Source organism: Ambystoma mexicanum, chromosome 13 (assembly GCF_040938575.1).
Source record: "Ambystoma mexicanum isolate Mex_15411 chromosome 13, UKY_AmexF1_1, whole genome shotgun sequence".
Taxonomy (NCBI): Eukaryota; Metazoa; Chordata; class Amphibia; order Caudata; family Ambystomatidae; genus Ambystoma; species Ambystoma mexicanum.
The window spans coordinates 251,543,740-251,561,907 of record NC_090938.1 but is presented as its reverse complement, the minus strand read 5'-3'; the positions used below and the strand labels follow the sequence as shown (position 1 = coordinate 251,561,907).

Sequence of the window (18,168 nt, the reverse complement as noted above, 5' to 3'; positions counted from 1 at the left end):
CTGGTCGAGCAGTACACAAGATTTACACAACCCTTCAGGCTAGTGATGGATCCTGTGACACCACAAAACATGCCCTGACTGAGTACTTCCATTCTGTTTACACAGACTTCCAATGATTTTATTTGAAGCAAGTAAATCAGGAAGCCTAGGAATCCCTTGATGCCCATCAGGCACAATTACAGCTTTTGGCTTGCATGTGTACCATAGGGGTGAAGATGAGGTGAGTGCCCAGTTAATTTAGGGTTGTTGGTCAGTTCGCTGGTAATGGCAGATATTGTATGGACCTTCCATCTTGCATGCACGCATATTAGACCATGACTAATCACATGAACTGGCTACAAGGGCTGATCATCATGTGGAAGACACCCTGAGATCTCCATGAGTGGAAATGTTAAGAGCAGTCCAGCGGTGCCCAGGGTCATGTGTCTGACCAAGGGCCGAAGAGGCCCTTGTCAGTCAGCCTCGAAATCCCAGGATGCACGCTCCATCTGAGCACTGTTCCGGCTCTTCGCCTAATCTGGCTGGTTGTCTGGCTGTAGATATGATGTGTAGATGCTGCCTGAAGCAATATCATTATGCTCAATTGTGTTTGGAGGCTTTCCTGCCCACAAAACACCAAAAGTCACGTCTTCAAGACCATGTATGAAGAGAGTCAACTGGAAAAGGATACCCGGCAAAGAAGAAGACATGGCAAGGTGAAAGTCTTTCTGACCTCCACTAACTGCAGCACACCCACTGGCAGGAGAAGACAGACACATTGCCAAGTGATAATGCAATCCACAAACATTCCAGCCCTTATTGACACAGGGTCATTGATGAACATTATGGCCTCGGAAAGTATGCTGCTCTGCTGATGCCAACAAAAGTTAAGATCTCCACATATGGAAGCCCCACACCTCTGTCCACAAAGGTTCTTTCTTCATGGATGTTTATCATGACTAAGACAGTGTATGACTACAGGGCTGAAAAATTAGGCTACATATAGAACCAACAGCGCAACAGTATTCCATTTCACCCAAGGAAGAAGATGGAGATTGAACGACTGGGCTGGTATCAGAAGATATCCGTGAAAGGGTATTAGGGCCTATGCTGTGGGTCTCCCCGATAGTGGAAGCTAAAAAGACAAAGCAACCAGACACTGTGTGGATTTGTGTGGACATGAGCATACTAAACAAATCAATTAAATGTGAATTTAGTGTAATATACATTGGTCTTGTATAGTGTTCTTATGCCACGTTGATAGCCTTGCTGCTTGTAGCTCTGCAAGAGAGGAGCGGGGTGTTATTGTGATAGAGGCAGGACGCACATGAAATGATAATTCAACACACACAATTTATTAACATTGTGGCAAAGGTCTACTCTAAAGTTAATTTGAATGTGGGGGATTATCATCCTGTTAATTACATGAAGATTTCAGATAATCCTAGCGTTCTCAGCAAAAATGTATCTTTTTATATAAACATCTGACTTTTGGGATAGGTATGTAAGCTGAGGTATCCCAAAACCTGTACAAAACATAGTGTGGCCCATGTACAAATCCACTTTCTCTCAAATTGTTTTTAACAAAAGAAATAAGCATGGAAGACAATTTTACATAAACTTTAACAGCGTGCCTTTGAGAAAATACCCAAACACTTTATTTAAATCAATTAAGAATATTTATTGCATACAAAGATTTGAAACTCTTCTGGACAAGGTAACTTAAAACATGTAACACAGACAGACATATGCACAGAAAACATTAATGAATACATGTAAGAGTGCAATTCAGTACAAACTATTTTTTTTTCTTTTTGTACATAAATCAATGCCAACTAACTACATAGATAAATTAGCACAACCCATTTTAGGAAATCACTGCCGAGAACTTCCGGGAAGTTAGAATATCAACATAGGTTTCAGTGGTATATGGAGGTAGCCGCTGCCTGCACCAGTCGCTTAAGGATTATATTGATTTCATCACTTTTTCCACATGTTACAACACATCTTTAGAGTAGCACATGCAGGACCTCCGGCATTCACAATCTAAGGGATAGCCTCATTACAAGTTTAGCGGTAGCCTTGCCGGTAAAACCAGCAGGCTGCCGACAAACTTGCAATTTTTTCCGGCGCCTGTGAATGGTCAATTACCGGGTCATTACGCCCCTGCCGGACCTGGTAATTGCCCATTCGCTTGTGCCAGAATGGAATGTTCCCCATTCCCATTTGAGCCTCATAGGGCTCAACGGGAATGGGGAGGTCGGATGCACCAGCACCATTCAGAACGGTGCCGGTGCATCGGACATGCTCTGTTCACGGATGCCGGTACGGCCGTCATGTCAGACCTGGCAGCCGTAATGGCACACGCGAGCAGAACTCGTAGTTTACCAGTCCGGGAACTACGGTACCAGCAAGCTTACCGGTACCATATTTCCCGGACCGGCAAACTTCATATGTTTCATCTATACTAGAAAACTTGGTGAGGATGGCAGATGTTTTTGACAACTGAAGGAACATGATTGACCTTGAATAAAGGCAAATGTGCTTTCCTGTAATAAAAAAATATATTTTTGGGGCTTTATCTTCCAAGACTCTATTAGCCGATCCTAAAAATATTACAGACGTCCAGAACTAGCTCTTATGCAAATGTGAGACAATAATGCTTGCCTAGTGGTTTCTCTAGCAGAGCTTGCATTGCCATGGAGCAGAGGTGCTCCCAAATTGAGATGGAAGCAGTGGCAGTAATATGGGGTTGCAAGCGATTCCATCTGTCACATATATGTCCATCCAATGGAAATGGTGACAGATCAAAAACCCTTAATCCCCGTTATATTAGGCATTGCTGCCCACTGGCTACACCTGCGCATAGGCCCCTGCAGCTACAGCAATATGGCTGACTTTATGCCACTAGGCAGGTGCTGACAACCCAGCGGATTACCTTTCCAGACATCTAAAGGCGATGTGTCCCTTGATCCCAGAGGATCAAGTGATAGCTTTGACACATTTAGGTCTCCAGAGAGCTGCCATCAAAACGAAAGCCTGATGATGAGAAAAAGTATGCAGAGAGGTTTATGAGGACGGTAAACAAGGTAGTCAAGAGGTGTGTCTGCAGGTGGCATCGTGCAAGGTTTACTTGGCCTATGTGGCACGACCCCACATCCTTCCACCCAGCCAAGGCTTTCTGGAGAAGGAAACCGAAATCCACGATTCCCGGCTCACGCATTGAGCCCAGCCGCCAGTACTGAGGACACGTGATGTGGAGATTCGCCACTGCCAGCTGTGAGGCAATAATAAGGAAACAGTGAGGCATACAAGAGAGGAGTTGAACATGGAGGCGAGTGATACGGTTGACACGCGAGACATAAGTAAAACATGCCATTTGAAACCAGGCCATGGAACGGACAGCCGACAAAGTTCCATGGTAACGGCTGCCAATGGCAGAAAACACGTCACCAGAAACTCCAGCTGGCTTTGCAAGATGAGCAAAAGGAAAGAATCAGGTAGAGAAGCAGCTGAAGAAAGGGATGGTGAAAATGAAGCAGAGCAAAGGGTAGGGATACATAAAACAGTATAATAGCCAGTGGTCGAAGTGAGCCGGAATGGTCGGGAGCAGTGTTCCACTACCTTTACTTTTTGCTGTTAACAGTTACACTACTTTTTGCAACCATTTTCATCATTCTGGGGCTGTTCTTTATGAAGCTGAAGCACACTTCTCCACGTTACTACTCCATGGCAGTTACAGCTAAACAGAAATCTTTCAACTCAATGGACTGTCAATCAGCATGGCTGCGACCCTTAAAACATCTTTTCCACAGTGCTCCCCTCCTACCTACTATGTCCCCCGCTGAGGTCACAGTCCACTACTTTTTTTGGTATGCACCTAACACTGCCAAGAGCCAGGAGACATCCTGAGTTCAGAAGAACCCTCTCAGTGGAATGAAACCATTTAATCTCAGACCAGACCAGAGATGTCACTTGGTGAAAGGGGACAAGTGGATGCCCTGGTTAAAGTAGATACCTGAACAGATCCACAAAGCCAATTCTGGAAAGGCTCCAGGGTTATGCATGGTATGAATTAGGGAAAATTACATTATCTTAAACAGCACCCCTCAAGGAAACACTAGTCCGAAATGTTACGTTTTAAACTGAACGTACTGCCTAGCAGGGAAGTTATGGTTGCTAGACAACGAAATCCACACATCTTGCAGCTGTAGGTATTGCACTCTGCAAGTTGATACAATTTGCCATCTTTTAATAGAATGCCCTGCTCTGTGTGAATTCCGTTTCAAATGCGTTGGGCCCTTTGTCTTAGATGAAGATTCGTTTAATACTGATTGGTTTTGGGCAAGGATTTTTAACGGCTGTGAGCCCTCCCTGGATATATCAGTTTTAAAGTTTTTTAATCTGTTTTGTACTAAATGAAATGGTTTATATTCTGTTTTATTATGAATGTGAGAAGTCCTTACTTTTATCTGTTTGAGTATTTGTAGTGCATTGAACTGAATTGAATTGTAATGTAATGATTTTTTTTATGATTGTTTTTCTTTCCTTTTGCAAAGGTTATTTTGTTAACCATATGCCAATAAATAAATACAATACATTAATGTTATTTACGTTTTGGGGAGGAATGATCTGTTTAAAGCATGTCCCCAGCAAGGGAAACCACTCTTTGATTAATGTGATGATGTGAGTTGCACGATCATGTGTGAATAATAAATACTAAGCGCCAATGTAAGGTGGTGCCCGGAGTAACCTCACATGTGGCATCTTATTGCATGTGCCCATTGCTTTAAGCAGGATGGTAAATCGAGGAGGGACTCCTTAGGGGGCGTGACTCAAGTACATGTGCATAGGCGATGCCCCCCCAAGACCGGCCCCCCGCAGTCCTTGATTTAAAGGGGCCATATTTAAAGAAATGCCTGCAGAAGTCGCTGGCCCACCCAGGCAACTCTGAGGGGTCAGAAACGCAAGACGGTCACAAAAGTAAAATGTTCTCAAAATGTGCTATTTATTCAAAGTAAAAATGGGTTCTGATAAACACCTAACTTTCCCTAACCTAACAGAGAGGTCCCTGCCTAGCAAACTAAAAACTAAAGAACATTGGCCTAGTGTCCGAAATACCTCTGACCCTCACACTAATACATACAATAATACAAGGAAAATATGGCTAAAGTTTAGTTCAACAAAACAATCTTGTAATTCTAACTCAAATGTTCTTGGAAGCACTCCTTGAGACCGGGGTTGTATTCCCTTTCCCTGGATCAAATAAGGAATACTCAGGTTATAGCTCTGTTTCAAGAAGGATCTGTTCAAAGAAATAGAAAAGTATTTTTCAACCACAGTATCCTTCTTGGAGAAATAACAAATGTCATTGTTACCACACTTGGCTGATAATTCAAGTCAATGTCTTCCACAATATCTCTCTGGGATGCTTGACTTTCTCCCCAAGATACAGATTCCATTAACAAAAAGCAATTGATCTGTTATCATATAACACTTTCTTCAAAAGAAGCTACGTCTTGTGAAGATAGCATGCTCCTTTCTTTCAATACTTCTTATTGAAATATAACACTTTTATCAGGATAACAAAATGCAACTTCTCTAAGTGATTCTACTGTTTTTCAACAAATTATAAAATACATGAATTCTCTTCATTTGACAAAAGTTCTTTCCACAAATCTTTTTTCCACAAAGACATCAAACCATTATCTTCTTTCCTGGTCACTCGCCTGCCAGGGCTAACTACTGTAAGCAGTTTCCTGGTATACTTGCCTTCCAGGAAGAAAACTCCTACCACTAACTTCCTACTTGACTCCAGTACTCTCTACACCAGTCTTTCAGTGTGGTTTCACAACTTCTTAGCTGTTGGCAATGTGAGATATCAAATTTCACAGAATTATATCTCTTAAAAGGAGAATTATGCTTTGGTTGTTTTGGTGAGGTTTTCTCACAACTTCTGATAGTAATGCTGGTTATGAGCTTTTCCCAGGATTTGTCATGAGCTGGTCTGCCTGTAGCCTCATGGCTGTAGGTAATGTTGGTTAGAGGCTTCCACCACTGGTAGTTCACCCAAAGTCTTGAAAGCCTCCTGGCTGCGGGTAGTACTGGTTACAAACATTCCCCTCTTGAAGTCCCTTATGAAGGAACTTCATTTTATTGTTCATTTATAACACGCTTAATACCAGCGAGTGGTTTCTAAGTGCGGGAGGGGGATTCAAACCTGTTGCCCCTGAGCTATCCTTCCTCCCCTAAAACTTTATTCTTTGCTACTTAGCTACGTGCCACTATACTTTAATGCTCTCTTGATTTCTGAAATTATACTATAATGCTTTCTCCTGATTTTTGGAACTGTATCGTAATGCTATCTCTTTATTTTTGGAAGTACACTATAATGCTTTCCTGATTTCTGGAACGATACTATAGTACTCTATACTGATTTTTGGAACTGTACTCTAATGCTGTCTCTTTATTTCTGGAACTATACTATTTATTTATTATTATTTTAGTTGGATAAATAAACAAGTCAACCTTTCAATACATTGTAAACAAAATGCAAAAAGGAACCAAAGGACAATTATTTCATATTACCTCAGCAATTAAGACCAAAAGGGCATGCACAACTATTACATCGAACCACAACACATGTATACATAGCCGATATAACCAAATTCCCAAATGTCATTATTCACAGCCTAAAATATCTAAAAATAATAAATATCTTATTGCTGCTAAAGTCACAGTCTGTTGCTGCCATATAAACATAATTTCCCATAAAACATCCATGGTTAAATCTCTACAGTCCTTTAAAGCATTTTGTAAAAACAATTTTCTTTGAGTCAGTAGAGCTGTACATAAGACCATTAGATGTTTCAGGTTTTCAGGTTCAATGACATTCTTGAAAAATTGACAACATTTTTCATCCAGTAATGCCCTTAATCTAACACCTTAAATGTCTTTAGTAGGCCATAAATTAAAATGCAATCTTAAAAACAATATCCTTCGTTTTGGCGAAGGAAACTTCAACAGCTACCCCTGGAGTTAATTCAACGGTTTTATAAAAAAAATGCCTTTTTTAATTTCAAATCTATTACACTCTTCCCATGCGAGTCTCCAGTCATATTGCCATAATTTAACCTTAGCTCTATCTGGACGCTCTATTAAATGATTGAGCTGGATGTCCCCTTTATTCATTATATCCAGACAGGATTGTTTTAATGCCTGCAACGAACGGTTTTCAGTTGATGCCAATAAATGCAGCTATCATTGCCAGTATAGATTTGTGGTTTGGATTACACACAATACGCTTCCTGTACAAATTAATAAGCTGCCACTCATGCATAATGTTTAGGGATAACAATCCAAACTCAAAGCGTATCACTTGGACTGGCACACATATTGGGAGGGACAGCACTTTTCTCCAGAATAATCCCTTTCGAAAACATAATGTCAAAAAGAAAATATAGACAAAAAAAGTTTAATTCTTTTTTTTTAGTTATATATTTATTTTGGGGTCCGGGAATAAAAAAAAAAGGATAAAATACAAAAAAATTGGGGTTGGGGGGGAACCCCCCCATTTCGAAAAAAAAACATATTGAAAAAGAAATTCGACTTATTTTTTTTCGACATTTTTCTTTCGAAAAATGACTTTCGACATTTTTGTTTTCGAAAAAATGACTATGAACCCATGTAAAATACTACAGATAGCTGCAGAAACACCCTTTCCCTGCATCCAGTCTCTGTTCATTCTAAATCGCTCTGATAACTGAGTCAGTACTGGCATGTGTTTTAAAGAAGGCTGTCTTGCAGACATCACCAGCAGGCAGCCCTGGACATTGGCTGTTCCTCAGAAGGGACTTGCATTGCTCAGAGCTGGCAGAACCAAATTGCTTAAATGTTGTTACAGTGACGATGGAGAGGTCCATTGTGGAACATGGAAGGCTGTGTGGGCTTTTTGCTGGAATTCATCATAGATTTTGGTGATATGCACTACCGGCCGCTGTCCCAGGCCTAAAAACCATACGCAGCTCCACCAATGCGCCTTAATCATGTACTGCAGCCCGCTCATCTTGCCAATGCGGAAAGCAGCGGCCAGTTCTAGTGGTGCCTCTGGAACCTGATCTACATCATCCCTCTGCCGTTTTGTACTGAGACCACCCTTCACATACAGACACCGACACACCCACATCCATGTATAAGAAACCCCCCCTGTATACTTGCTGTCAGGCATCCGTAATTGGCATGTGGAAGCATGCTAGCAGAAATGGATCTTCACTTTTAAAAATTACTACAATCTGTGTTTACTAAAATTGTAAACCCTGTGTTTATTTGCCAAATCTAATACAAACATTACTGCAGTCTACACATTTGGATGGAGCATTCATGACTACTTCAGGAAGGTGACGTCAAACGGAGAACACATTTTTGCATCAGACTTTTTTTGGAAATGAAAAGGGAATCCCCTTGAAAGCAAACAAGCACTTTTCAGAATAATTGTACATCTCCTAGGTCTTGTGGAAGTTTGATTAATAGATAAATATAACCCATTCTCATTTGATATGGTGGTCTATAGGAACATACAATTATAAAGGCTAAACCCTTTTGTGTAATATTATTGCCAACTTACTTTTAAGTGACTCGTTCAACTGACAGGACCTTATGTACATTAATCGTCTGTGACTGGGTTTTGCCCTAAACAACCATTTGTGTCCAGACTTAGAAACTACCTTTTGTTCTCCCCTGAGAAGGCTTGTCGGTTTCCCAAGAGGACATGGAATATCTCCAAAAGATTAGCTGGGAGCCAGTGCTTAAAAGATGAGCCATGCTAGGAAAAAGGAGATGTCACACCTAGGTGGTAATTAATAGAGACTCTGATGGTGGACAGAGAGGTGTGATGAAGGAGTTACAGTAGCCTTGATAGTATTTGATCCAAGTGACTGCTTCCACCATTTTTTGATTTCTTGCGCCACTCACATTTCTTGTGCCCCCTTCCCACAGACAAAGCACTGTGGCACTAACATAATCAGGCAAATACTCTTGTCACAGCAGCCAGGATTGGACCCTTATAGAAGGATTGAAATGAACCAATCCAATGTGGCAAACTGAGTATATAAGGGGGTGAACTATACATTGAATTATCTTTGAACATAAGAAGTAGGTTTTACCTGAAACTTTATTGGGGTACAGTCTTTCCACAGCCCTCTGCCATAGAGGTGAAGATAAAGACTCCAAGGAGGGAGCAGGGCCCTCCCCTCATTCATCCCTGAGGACCATTTGGGGTGACATACTGTTTGAACAAGGCCTTCCTGCTGCCTGACCACTGGTATTCAGGATGATACCTACTGGGAGTGGCAGCCCCTTCAAGTGTTTTCAAGCATTCTCCTTGGCAGGGAAGAGCAGAATAAGGATTCACCTTAAATTAAATGAAATTATATTTTATTTATATCGCGCTCGTACACAAGTGTTTCAGAGCGCGATCAGGCAAAGGGAGGTGGACGTGGGAGAACAAAAAACAACGATCTTACTAGCCCCAGTGACATTGAGAACGCACAAGTGCATGGGAGAGGGAAAAGGGGGGAAAAGTGCATGGAAGGGGGGAGAAGTGGAAAGTGTGGAACAGAGGAGAGACAGAATCAATAATAAGTAAAATAAATAAATAAAGGTAATAAACAGTGGTAGTGCAGCCAGCAAGTGGAATGCTAGGTTAAGCAGATAGGGTATATCTGAAGTTCAGAAGAAAAGTGGGTGGGGGACTGTATGGGTAGAGATACAGACCCCAGTGCAAGGGGTGGACCGGAGGCAGTGCAGGAGGGTGGCAGTGTGAGCAGATACCTGGGCCCAAAGGACAGAGGGTCGCCAGGTGCACAGTACCGAGAGAGAAAACAGATCAGCAGAGGAGAAGAGGGGTAAAGGCAGAAGCGAAGAGGAAGGTCTTGAGCTGCTTCCGGAACCGGAGATGGTTTTCCTCAAGTTTCAGGGTGGCAGGGAGGCAGTTCCAAAGGGAGGCCCCAGACGAAGACAGAGATCTACCCCCAGCTAGTTTCTTTGAAAGACGACTGACCCTGAGTAGTGGAGAGATAGAAGTAGTGGAGCGAAGGGCTCGGGAGGCGAGGAATTTACAGAGGGATAGTTTGAAGTATTTAAGACCCAGGCCCCAGAAGGCCTTGTGGACAATGCAGAGGGTTTTAAATGTAATCCTTGCATCCACTGGGAGCCAATGAAGGGATTTCAGAGCTGGAGAGATACGATCCCAGGGCTAGAGGCCAAGGACAAGTCTTGCAATCCTGGTCTGGATTAATTGTAAAGAGCGGAGAGTGGAGGCAGGTAGATTTAGAAAGAGAGTGTTACAGTAGTCCAGCCTAGAGAGAACCAAAGCTTGGGAGACAGTGAGGTTCTGAGGGAAGGAGAGGAAAGGTAGAGTATCTCTGAGGAGGTGCAGTGAGATGTTTGACTTTTTAGAGATGCCAGGGATGTGTGCAGAGAAGGAAAGTGTAGAATCAAAGATGACCCCGAGTTTCTTAGCCTCACACGTAGGGGTAGGAGGAGGGCTGAAGGAGGCCGGCCAGAGAGTGAGGCAAAAGTATGGTGAAGGTGTGCCGATGAGGAGGATCTCAGTCTTGTTGGCATTTAGACAAAGATCGTTGGCGGCACACCAAGTTTGAATGGCGATTAGGCACTCAGAAATGAGGGAAGGAGAGGAAGTGGCCGAGGGAATCCTGAAAATGAGCTCAGTGTCATCTGCATAGCACTGGAAATTAAGCAGAAAATGGAAATGCAGTAGGCGAGAGTTGCAAGGTATTGGTTGAAAAGCCAGGGTAAGAGGTTAGACCCCTGGGGAACACCACAGGTAGAGAAGGCGATAGATGATAGGAAGGACCCAAGTTGTACCTGGGAGGGTCGATCTTTGAGACCCTGGAATGGTTCTCATAGCAATCCAGGGACAGAGAACAGCTCTGGTTTCTGGTTCCCACCTCAAATCACTTGTGAGCTATGCAGAGCCGGCCATCACCTGCCTATCCCAAGCATCTTTGTGCCAAGTACCATTGAGTCTTGTTGAACTGCACCCCATATTGGACACAGTTGATGCGCTCACCAACCAGATTCTGACTTGCAGTCTCAGAGAACTCCCAGATCAACACTGTTAAGCATGTGTAATGGTTCTCTCCCCCTGTCGTAAGGGCCCTAGGACATTTAAGGCTTTGCTCTGTACCTTTCTAATAGACATATCTTTGAATGTGAGCATTGCAGCAAAGCCTATTGCCTGCATTTCTCTGGCCTCAGCCCTAGGGTGTCCTTTTTAATCAGAAGTGTGCATATTATGTGACTTCCTTTACAGGGATGGGCCCTTAGTGTTTTTATTATTGTGTTTGTATTTTTTGTTTAATGAAAGTCTCCTCTTTTGTATAGAACCTTGATTGGACATTGCCATTATGTTGGTCTCACGTTACTATTTTTGTTTGGATGCTTCCTTGCTACCTCACACTCCTCTTGAAGGGTGCAGCCTGCCCTCGGACCACCTTACCATAAGAGGAGAAGGAGTTATGCAGGTCTAGTTGGCCTGTTTCACCTTTATAATTGGGGGCACTGCTGGTTTAGTAGCAGTGTTGGGCTAAGTAGGAGTTTTAGCCACTGCACATCCCTGCACTCCTGCAGAGCAGTGGTCCTTTCATCACACACACATATCCTTGCCAATGAACCCCAATCCACTAATTAGAGAAGCCGGTGCCATTCCAGTACGGACCCCCAGCAGCCACAGCCCTGCCTGTTCCACCCAGTAGACATGTGCGCTCACACTGTCCACACGCAGCCCTGCAGAGCATATCAATCCTGATCTACGGTAGCACGTGGCGCGCATCTCAACCTGGTCCTGTAGCATCCTCTGATTCAATACTGAGACCAACACACACACACAGCTCTGCCACTACACCTCCAGCAAAAGGTAAACCGAATTGTGGGAGCCCCTCTACTGAGGACGAAGACGGTTCAAATAAACTGGTCTATGGGAGGTTTGCCAATCAGGAAGGTCTAACACCTAGCCCTTCCTGATTGGGAAACCTCCCATAGAACAGCGTATTTGAACAGTGTTCATACCTCCCACTGCACCTTTCACGGACAGAAATAATAATTTGCATATTAGTGTGGTCCCACCCACCAGGGCAGTCCAGCACCGAAATGCTAAGCAATTCCACTCTCAACAAGAGTACCAACAGCAACCACAGACACGTCTTTCGGCCTTGTTGGGCCTCCTCAGTGAGGTGAAGCTGATCCTCTGTAAGGCACGCTGAGTAAGGGGTACACGTCTGGTTTACCCCGGGTAATTTAAAGTTAAACCCCAAGCATTACAAAAGTATACAAATGTATGGTAGCCCCTCTACTGAGGAGTAACACGGTTCAAACGCTCAGGAAGTTCTACAACCAGGTTTTAGCTCACTGTACCTTTTCACAGACACTTGTGCTTAGAGAGGCCCGGCTTCACCACATGGATGAGGACCGCCCAGGCACACACTATTTCAATGCTAAGATCAAAGCACACAGTACCTCAACTGCTAAGATCAAAGCACACAGTACCTCAACTGCCCAGGCACACACTGTTTCAATGCTAAGATCAAAGCATACAGTACCTCAACTGCCCAGGCACACACTGTTTCAATGCTAAGATCAAAGCACACAGTACCTCAACTGCCCAGGCACACACTGTTTCAATGCTAAGATCAAAGCACACAGTACCTCAACTGCAACAGGCTCCACATCCTCCTAACTCGACTACTGGTACCCAGGCGCAGCTTTGCTCTGCTAGTGAGTGGATTCGGGGTACTGACTCTACAGAGGAAAATGACACTGATGTGGAGTTCTCAGGAGTGTGGGTGTTCTCTCCCCTGCGCAGCGGTCCAGCAAGCGCCTGGAGGCGTATCAGCTGCCATTTCCTGCATTTCGGAATGCGGTTTCATATGTCCCAGTGTAGGTGCGCCACCCGGGGGCCCCGCCTAAAACTTCCTGCTGCGTCACATCAGCCATCACGGAGTCATCGCTCCTCGGATTGGCCGACGCACCCCCTCCCTCCAGGTGGATTTAAGGAAGCATCTGGGCAGGGGAACCGGCACTTCTGGCACTCACCCAGCGAGCCAAGGCAGAGGGCGAGGTGGGCGTGCTGCTGCAGGTGCATCACACGCTGCATATATCACCACAGGAGGTAGTGTCACGATTCACACATCGTCCATCCACGGAAGGAAGCCACATATACTCTGCTGCACGCATTCCAGACAAATACCACAACCGCAGCTCCACTTCTGGTACCAAGACGACTCAACGAATCGTGTATCCGAAGGTTAGCGAGCAATTCGCCCAACGACGCCTGGTCCCCCGCAAAGCCGGAAGGCAGGCATCGAACGCAGCGTCTCGCAGCTGATGAGCAGGAGGATGGCGGCGCAGGCAGACTGTCACGAACGCAGGTACCCGCAGCAGCCCGGCCGGACTCCTCTGCCAGTCCCAGCCCTGCTTGGTTTTGGTTGCCCTCTGCATAGCACATCACAGGGAAATTAATTGCGCACTGCAGCCACTTCGAATGCCCCAGGTCCTGCATGGTAATCTTCATTACTCCCAGTCTGATTCTTCCTCGCCCCAGTCCTCACATACAAATTAGGGGACATCATTTAGCAAGAACTGGGACGAGGAAGATGGGCTGGGGTGAGGGGGGTGCAACCTCACTCACTCCCACCCTTCGACTGAGTATAGCTCTTGTGAGTACCTGCACCAAGCAGCGCGAGGGGATTGTAGCTATCTTTTAAGCGCGTAATTCGTGATGGCCTCCATCAGGTAAAGTCAGGGCTTCACACACAGTAGGGGTGTCAGTGCACTTTGCGGAGCGCCTTCAAGGTTCTCTAGGCCTGCAGCGGGGGGCAGTTGATCTCTGCGGTAGGGACGGTGTGTATCTCTTATCGACACTTACAAGCAACAACGGTTAGGACAAGGCCTAGAAACCCCCCTAGGCTGAACTTGAATGTCTGCCACTGGACTTGATGACTTCCATGTGTGCCACCCCAAAGTATTCTTATTAATGCAGATTAGTTATAATTTTGACTTCCGAAAAAACGGCGTGACTTCCACATTAGTTGGCTCAGAGTGTGTTGAGTTCCTAAAGTTCACCGAAGCCCTGCATGTGCCTACTGCTCCAGGCTGCCTGCGTGGGGGAGGGCTAGCTAAGCAGCCTGCATTGCAGTGGGCTTGTTGCCAGCGCCCTCCGCTACTTGGGCGCCCTGTCTTTGTCGCGGAGGTAAGGTTATTCTTGGTTTTCGTCATTTCGGGGTTCCCCGACTTTTCCCTCCCAGTGATCCCTTTCACTAGGGGGTTGCACCCATGTTACTGCTCTGGGAGAGGTTTTTTTTTTAACATCTGCATCAGAAATGCTGAACATAATGGCATACTTTGTGTTGTTTTGTAGCGCTTCGTGCTGGTTCCTCCAGCCTCTAAGCTCTGCACCGACAAGTGTTATTATTGCCAGTTTTATGGTAGTTGATGTATCGTCCTCCTTACACAGAATGGAAACTTGCGCTGGAAGTGCAGGTGGCCTTCATGTCGCAGAGCAGCATTGTACTGCGGAACTTTCCGCCTGGAAACACTCTGTTCCCCCTTCTGGTAGTAGGGGGAACGAGCAGCCTCGTCAACCGCTTGCCATTACATTGGCCGGGGATATGCACTCTACCTTCTCAGCATGAGCGGTGCAAGCAGGGCTTTCCCAGTGGCAGCCGCCGCTCCCTGTTATAGGGGGCGGGAGGGCAATGGGTTAGTGGGGTGTGCCGAGGTAGTCCGTCACCTGGGATTGTGCAAACTGCGAGTAGAATGTGTGTGCCGCGATATTGAACAAACTGGGGGGATACTGTACCTTTGAAACTGAGAATGCATTCGTATTGTGAGCATTTGGAATGTCAAACTGAGGAAACTGAGACTGCCAATATGGGAGTAAACTGAGACTGCCAATATGGGAGTAAACTGAGACTGTCAATATGGGAGTAAACTGAGACTGTGCAAACTGGGACTACATTGCAATTGCTTAATAGTAAACTTATTACAATTGTGTTCATTGAACTAACCGTTTGCGTTTTTCAAACGAGGACCTTACTGGTATTGTTGTGTTATGTTACTTAATGCTGTCACGGGATCATGCCTTGATATTATGTCATCTCATAGCACGGCCATGTCATGATAGGTAATGATATCATGTCTTACAATGTCAGGTGGCATTTCATAACACGTCTTCATGATGTCCTGTTCTGATATGTCATGCCTACATTTCCAAGACGCCATGAAAACAACAGAAGTTCTGTTGTATAAAAGACCTACTAATATGACGTCTTGCTATGATGAGATGTCATGTTATCACGTGATGACATTGCGTCAATCTGTCATTATGCAATGGCATGTGGTCACATGTTCAAGTCAAGAAATCACGCCTTGTTTTGCTGTCATGACAACATGTTGTGTCATGATGTCAAGTTGAGCCGTCATATCATCATGCCATCTGATGGTATCAGATCGTCTCATCGTAACAGGTCATATCATATCTGCATGTCAAGAGCACGTCATATAACCAAAATTGTGATGGATAGAAGGTTCAGAATGAATCTTAACTTCTGGCACTGCTCTGTACAACCTTCTGCGCCATCATGTTGTACTCTTTCTGCGCCATGGTGACCAACGAGAGCAGTCCAGCCCGAACTGCCAGCTTGTGTCCTCTCTGCATGACAACACAAGCACCCGCAGATAATGTTTCAGCCTTGGTGGACCACATCAGTCAGGTGCAGCTTGGTGCCCCGTGGCGCAGTGAGCAAGGGACCCAAGTATGGGCACGCCCCCACTGACGTAGGGAGGCAGACTATGGCCAAAACATCTTATGGGTGGAAGGTTTTGAATGAATCTTGACCCATGGCACCTTCTGGGGTGGGACACAGAACACAGCACGATAACCTGTTCTGTGGGAATGTACCCACTCAGAGTCTGCAGCCACATGTTTTAGTTCACTACCGTTCTTAAATGAGGAATATCCATTTGAAGCGCAGTCTTTGTCCTGCTCCTTTGTGAAAGGTACAGTGAGCTAAAACATGTGGCTGTGGACTCTTGAGTGGATAAATTCCCACAGAACAGGTCATCGTGCCGTGTTCTTTCTTGCAGAGGGACGCCCTGACCTCTTTTTGAATGTAAAAGGAACTTGGGGTTGGTCACCCTAAGTTACCTAGGGTTATTCAGACGTGGACTCCCTGCTCACTGTGCTCAGAGAGGCACAGCTCCACCTCACTGATGAGGTGCTACTAGGCCAAAGCACGTGCATTGGGTTGCTGTTGGTACCTAGACAGCTCCATGCTCTTCTACAAAATGTACGCTGCTACAGGAGTGCTTTACCAGGATGCAATCCTTCTGCGTTACTGAGCAACTGATTGGCAACGGGACCCTCTCTAAAATGTATGTTCAAGTGCTCTGACGGAAAGCTGAAGCCCTCTCGAACGTACCTAAAAATGCAGTATAGCAATCTGAGATACCCCAACGACTAGGAGAAGATGGCAATCTGAAATGCCCCAGAGACTAGGAGACGATGGCAAAGACTAGGAGACGATGGCAATCTGAAATGCCCCAGAGACTAGGAGACGATGGCAATCTGAACGATGGCAATCTGAAATGCCCCAGAGACTAGGAGACGATGGCAATCTGAAATGCCCCAGAGACTAGGAGACGATGGCAATCTAAATGCCCCAGAGACTAGGAGACGATGGCAAAGACTAGGAGACAATGGCAATCTGAAATGCCTCAGAGACTGGGAGACGATGGCAATCTGAAATGCCCCAGAAACTAGGAGACGATGGCAATCTGAAATGCACCAGAGACTGGGAGACGATGGCAAAGACTAGGAGACAATGGCAATCTGAAATGCCTCAGACTGGGAGACGATGGCAATCTGAAATGCCCCAGAGACTAGGAGCTGAAGGTACGTCTAGATCGAGGGCTGCATAGCGCGAGCAGGACAGCAGAAAGTGTGCAGACTTTCGTGCTTAACTCATTTTAGGAGACTGCAGTTTAGCAGGAGCATAAGGCGCAGCGTAAGTGCCTGCTTTGCAACCCACGCTTAAATCACTCCATGCCACGCCCCGGAGTTAAGGCACCACCCGCCACTCCGGCTTCACGTACGGATCTGCCCGGCCCTTGGGTGGAGTCATTGAAGGCTCTAGGAGTTGCCCAGTTTTACAAATGTGGCAAAACAGGCCCAAGCCGGTTTTCCTTTCACAGGTTTCCATGCCACGTCTCGCAGTACAGGTGCCCCCTGCAGACAATGCCGCCTTCAGTCTGAAGTGCCGCTGCAAACACCAGAAAATGTGACCCCATTAAAAGAGGGGAGACCCGTGCTCTCTCATTGGCCAGAATCCACAAACATGGGCATAATTTTAGGGAGAGGCAAGGGTGTTTGTCCCCCCCCATCTTTCATGGCACACCGTTTTGTCCCCATTCATTTGGCTGGGGCACCTTTTCTTCAGATGTCATGCCCCACCCTCCCCCCAACATTTTCAGCAAAGTTTCTCCACTGTCCACAAACAACCCTAGAGGCAAACGGTGTAAATGCAAGCAGTCAATCCATTGAAAAGGCTAAGGGTAGACCTAAGGACGGAATATCATTTGCTAGAAAAGGACGACGATGAAAAATGTGTAGGGTGTATATAAGTGTTCTCTAGATGTGCCTGGAAGAGGGAGATGGGAACAGTACCGTAGCGATAAGCCCTTCTTTGCGGGCAGGCTTGGGCGGGAAGGGCCCACTAGCCCCCGCCTAGGCAGCACCGAATGAAGTAAGGTCCTTGCCGAGGGAGTGGGGCTTCTCCTGCCGCATTGCATCCTGGAACTATTAGCAGTGCAAATCCAGGGCCTCGCTGCCAGCTCAAGGGAACGGGCAGAAGCACTGGGCTTCCTGTCAGGTGCCTGTGTGGGCCCAGCAGCACCAACTCAGCATCGGCTCCTAACACACGAAGCCACCCACTGCAACGACAAATACCATTACACAGGAACGAGAGGCAGTGCCAGTGCTTAAAGTGGGCCGGAGCCTGCCCGGGCCGGGCCCCGGCAGTCTCCAAAAATTGGACTTGAGCCGGGGCCCTGCCGGGCCCCCCATCCCACACAACATTGGCCGGATGCATTATCCCGCCGCTGCCGCAGCCGCAA

At 45.8% G+C, this 18,168-nt stretch overlaps 1 protein-coding gene across 1 annotated transcript in view; it reads left to right on the top strand.

The window, feature by feature from the left end:
- The first annotated feature begins 13,074 nt into the window (after positions 1-13,074).
- Positions 13,075-18,168, top strand: part of PNP (purine nucleoside phosphorylase) — a 379,606-nt gene continuing 374,512 nt past the window's right edge. Inside the window, exon 1 of the mRNA XM_069633728.1 lies at positions 13,075-13,424. Within this exon, the coding sequence (XP_069489829.1) occupies positions 13,381-13,424 (44 nt within the window). The 5' untranslated portion in view covers positions 13,075-13,380. The remainder of the gene's footprint in view (positions 13,425-18,168) is intronic.